Source organism: Elephantulus edwardii, unplaced genomic scaffold, assembly GCF_000299155.1.
Source record: "Elephantulus edwardii isolate Elephantulus edwardi_28Jun2011 unplaced genomic scaffold, EleEdw1.0 scaffold00507, whole genome shotgun sequence".
NCBI lineage: Eukaryota > Metazoa > Chordata > Mammalia > Macroscelidea > Macroscelididae > Elephantulus > Elephantulus edwardii.
Window position 1 is genome coordinate 45,030 of NW_006400257.1, and position 4,867 is coordinate 49,896.

A 4,867-nucleotide genomic window follows, 5' to 3' on the forward strand; every position below is an offset into this window, starting at 1 on the left:
TACCCCTGCACCTCTTTCCACTTATCCCAGCACCAATCTTACTGGTTTACTGGGTTCAAAATCTGATGCAATGCCTCACAGACCACGCAGAACCCTACTGAGGAAGTCAAAAGGTTATAATCCAGGTTAGTAGGAAAATGCAGTTAGGACAGCTTCCAAAATGTGCCCACAGGCAACTCAGTCTTGAGCCTTGCAGCTTTAGGCCAGTGCTACAAAGCTGTTAGTCCTGCCAATTATGGTCCCCCACCCCCAGTTGTCCGACAAACTTGGACTTTTCCCTCTGATTCCGTGGTGTTGTAGTCCCAAAATCTGCTCAGTCTCGTGTCAGATCTCTGCTTCTGTGGCTACTGTGGCTGCTACTCCCATAGGCCCTGGTCTGGCTGTCATAAGAATCTCTGGCTCTGAAGGACATACTAATTCTCTTGCTGCTGCTTTTGCTGATGGGGAAGGTCCTCTAGTTCTGCTGCCGAATCCACTCAACCTAATAAGACGAGCCCATCCTTTTATGGATAGGCTAACATAACCCATTTTCATATTCCCACACGGCAAAGTAAGTTAATAGAGAAGCTATTTTGAGCAATAAATCTGTTATACATAGCTCTAATCTTAATTTCTGTTGTTTTTATGTGTTGTCAAGTTGTCAACTGTACTCCTAGAAACCCTATGAACAACACTTCAGATTCGTGCCAAACCCTGAGCCATCTCATAATCACTGACAAGGTTGTGTCACCTGCATAACGTAGATTGTTGATGAGTCTTCCTCCAATTCTGATGGCATGTGGTTCTTCATATAGTCTTGTTGTTGTTGTTGTATTGTTGTGTATCACAGACATGGAACTGATCCATAGCTGATCCTCCGGCGGGTTTTCAGAGTCATAGGAGATTGTGAATCCTTCTCTTACAGAGCAGCTGGTGGCCACGAACCGTGTGCCTTCAGTATCGCAGCTCAGCTTCTTGCCACTAGGCCACCAGAGCACCTTATATAGTCTAGGCTCTTTCATCATTTACTCAACATACAGATTTAATATGTACAGAGAGAGAATACAGCACTAATACACATCATTCTTGATTTTTAAACCATACAGTGTTCCTTTGCTGTGTTTTAACTACTCCTTGAACTATGTACAGGTTTCATAGGAGCAAAATTAAATATTCTGTCATTCCCTTTGTTATCAATGTTATTCATAGTTTATTATGATCTATACAGTCAAGTGTCTTTGCATAATTAATGAAACACAAGTAAACACCTCTCTGGCACTTTCTGCTTTTAGCCAAGATCCATCTGACATTAGCAAGGATATTCCTCATGCAACAACCTCTTTTCCATCGAGCTTGAATTTCTGATGGTTTCTGACTTGATGTCCTGTTCTCACCATTATGAAATAATCTTCAGCAACATTTTTCTTGCATATGATATTGAAGATATTGCTTAGTAATTTATGTTCTTTGTTGGATCACTATTTTTTTTGAATGGGAACAAATATGGATCTCTTATAGTCAATTGGCCAGGTAGCGATCTTAAAGTTCTTGGAATAAACATGTGAGCATACCTAGGGCTGCATCTCTTTGCTGAATTATCTCAGTTGGAATTTTCATTCTTCATTACGATTGGTTCTTGATCATACTTCTTGAAATGGTTCTGGGCCAGCCAGTTCAGTTCTTTCCATTTGAGAAATGTCAATCATATTCTTTCCTTTTGGTTTTCAAACTCCAAGTCTTGGCACTTTTTTTTTAATTGTCTAATACTCTGGATTGGCAACGACCATTATGAATCAGATAATCATAAAATCTATTATGCCAGGAATGACAAATTGAAAAGAAATGGTGTTGCACTCACTGTCAGAATGAACACTTCAAGATCTATCCTGAAGTATAGCATGGTCAATGATAAGATGACATCTGCACACATACACTGAAGACCTGTTAAGACAACTACTATTCAAATGAAAGTGCCAACCACTAAAGTCAATGGTGAAGAAATTGAGCATTTCCACTGACTTTTTCCATCTGAAATTTATTTGCCATACAATAAAGATGCATTAATAATCATTGGTGAGTGGAATACAAAGAGGTAAGCAAAGAAGGACTGGAAAATAGGACCTTGGTAACAGGAATGAGGCTGAAAATCACATGACAAAATTTTGTACTAGCAATGATTTATTCATTGAAAATATATTTTTTAAAAAACATAAATGTCCATTATACACATGGACCTTACCTGTTGGAATACACAAGAATAGGATTAAATCTGTATGATAAAATGATATGTAATCCATACTGAAGGCTGTAATCTTTGATCTTCTGCAATAAGCATTTTAAGTCCTCTTCATTTTCAGTAAGCAAGGTTGTGTTATCTGCATAATATAGGTTGTTCATGAATCTTCCTCAAATTTTTTTTCCTTGTTGTGTTCCATTGAATTGGATCTGACTGGTACATGAGGAGATTGCCCTCCTTCTCCAGTAGAGTATCTGGTGGATTTGAACCGCTCGCCTTTGTGATTGCAGTGCAGCTTCTTGCCACTCGGACACAAAGCTCCCTTCTTCCTTAGATCTTGATGCTACATTCTTCTTCACAGAATCCAGCTTCTCAAATTATTTGCTCAGCAATCAGATTGAATAGCTACGGAGAGAGGATATAACCCTGATGCACACTTTTCTTGATTCCTGATTTTAAACCATATGATGTTCCCCTACTCTATTTGGACAACAGCCTCTTGACCTAGATATAGGTTTCACAAGAGCACAATTAAGTGTTCTGAGATTCCAGTTCTTTTCAATGTTAGCTATAATTTGTTATGATCCACACAGTCAAATATGTCTTTGCATAATCAATAAAACACCAATAAATATTATTCTTTTTTTTTTTACATTTAATCAGGATTGATCTGACATCAGCAATGATATCCCTGGTGACATGACCTCTTTTTAACCCAGCTTGAGCTTCTGGCACTTCTCTGCCAATGTACTGTTCTAACCATCTTTGGATGATCTTCAGCAATGTCAGTTTGAAGACTAAGGTGGCCCCTGATTCAGGCTATGGTCTTTTCAATCACTTGCTATACATCTGAGAGCTGGAGAATGAATAAGAATGACAGAAGAATTATTAATTATTTTGAATTGTATTGTTGGGGTATTGAGTATTCCATGGACTGTCAAAAGAACAAACATGTATCTTGGAGAAAATATAGCTAGCATGCTCCTTGGAGACAAAGACGACAAAGTTCCGTCTCACATACTTTGAGCATGTTGTAGGGAAAGCTATTCCTTGGAAAGGGACATCGTGCTTGGAAAGGTGGAGAGTCAGCAAAAGAGAGGAGAAACCTCAATATAGATTGACACAGTGATTGCTGAAATGAGCTCTAGTTTGTCAGAAATAAAGAGGAGAGGGTTCAAATCTATTGTTCAATGGGTCAGTCACTATGAGTCTCACAACAACACATGTGTGGAAAGAGATGATAGACTGGCAATGCAACAACTCCCTATGGACTACATCACCAGAGCTCCCTAAGCAACATGTAGCTGGTTTTAAAAGTCCTGAGATGAATGAGATTATTTAGTGAGCGGACCCTGAAGAAGGTGTGACTCTACAGTTTAGTAGGTACAGAAAGAGGAACCATCTGCAGTTCTCCCAGATGTCAGACCCTACCTTTCTGCTTTCTGTCCTGACCACCTCTTTGTCTTCTCCCTCAGTGGACAACATTTTACGATGTTCTCAAATAGTGATGAAGCTGTAATCAATAAAAAACTTCCCAAAGAACTTCTATTACGAATATTCTCTTTTCTGGATGTCGTTACCTTGTGTCACAGTGCTCAGGTCTCCAGGGCTTGGAATGTTCTGGCCCTGGATGGCAGCAACTGGCAGCGAATTGACCTGTTTGATTTCCAGAGGGATATTGAGGGCAGAGTCGTAGAGAATATTTCAAAAAGATGTGGGGGCTTTTTACGAAAATTGAGTCTGCGTGGGTGTCTTGGAGTAGGAGACAATGCGTTAAGGACTTTTGCACAAAACTGTAGGAACATTGAAGTGCTGAATCTTAATGGGTGTACGAAGACCACTGATGCTACTTGTACTAGCCTTAGCAAGTTCTGTTCCAAACTCAGACACCTTGACTTAGCTTCCTGCACATCAATAACGAACATGTCTCTAAAAGCTCTGAGTGAGGGCTGTCCACTGTTGGAGCAACTGAACATTTCCTGGTGTGACCAGGTAACCAAGGATGGCATCCAAGCCCTAGTGAAAGGCTGTGGAGGTCTCAAGGCCCTATTCTTAAAAGGTTGTACACAGCTAGAAGATGAAGCACTTAAGTACATAGGTGCACACTGTCCTGAACTTGTGACTTTGAATTTACAGACTTGCTTGCAAATCACAGATGAAGGTCTCATTACTATATGCAGAGGGTGCCATAAGTTGCAGTCCCTCTGTGCCTCAGGCTGCTCCAACATCACAGATGCCATCCTGAATGCTCTAGGTCAGAACTGTCCACGGCTTAGAATATTGGAGGTGGCGAGATGTTCTCAATTAACAGATGTGGGCTTTACCACTCTGGCCAGGAATTGCCATGAACTTGAAAAGATGGATTTGGAAGAATGTGTTCAGATAACAGACAGCACATTAATCCAACTTTCTATACACTGTCCACGTCTTCAAGTATTGAGTCTTTCTCACTGTGAGCTGATCACAGATGATGGAATTCGTCACCTGGGAAATGGGGCCTGTGCCCATGACCAGCTGGAAGTGATTGAGCTGGACAACTGCCCCCTAATCACAGATGCATCTCTGGAGCACTTGAAGAGTTGTCACAGCCTCGAGCGTATAGAACTCTATGACTGCCAGCAAATCACACGAGCTGGAATCAAGAGACTCAGG

General features: G+C 40.6%; 1 protein-coding gene across 1 annotated transcript in view; it reads left to right on the forward strand.

Moving 5' to 3' along the window:
- The first annotated feature begins 3,706 nt into the window (after positions 1-3,706).
- The window catches only part of LOC102858616 (F-box/LRR-repeat protein 20-like), a 2,396-nt gene continuing 1,235 nt past the window's right edge, over positions 3,707-4,867 (forward strand). The window contains exons 1-2 of the mRNA XM_006903084.1: positions 3,707-4,067; positions 4,152-4,863. Of these exons, the coding sequence (XP_006903146.1) occupies positions 3,707-4,067; positions 4,152-4,863 (1,073 nt within the window). The remainder of the gene's footprint in view (positions 4,068-4,151; positions 4,864-4,867) is intronic.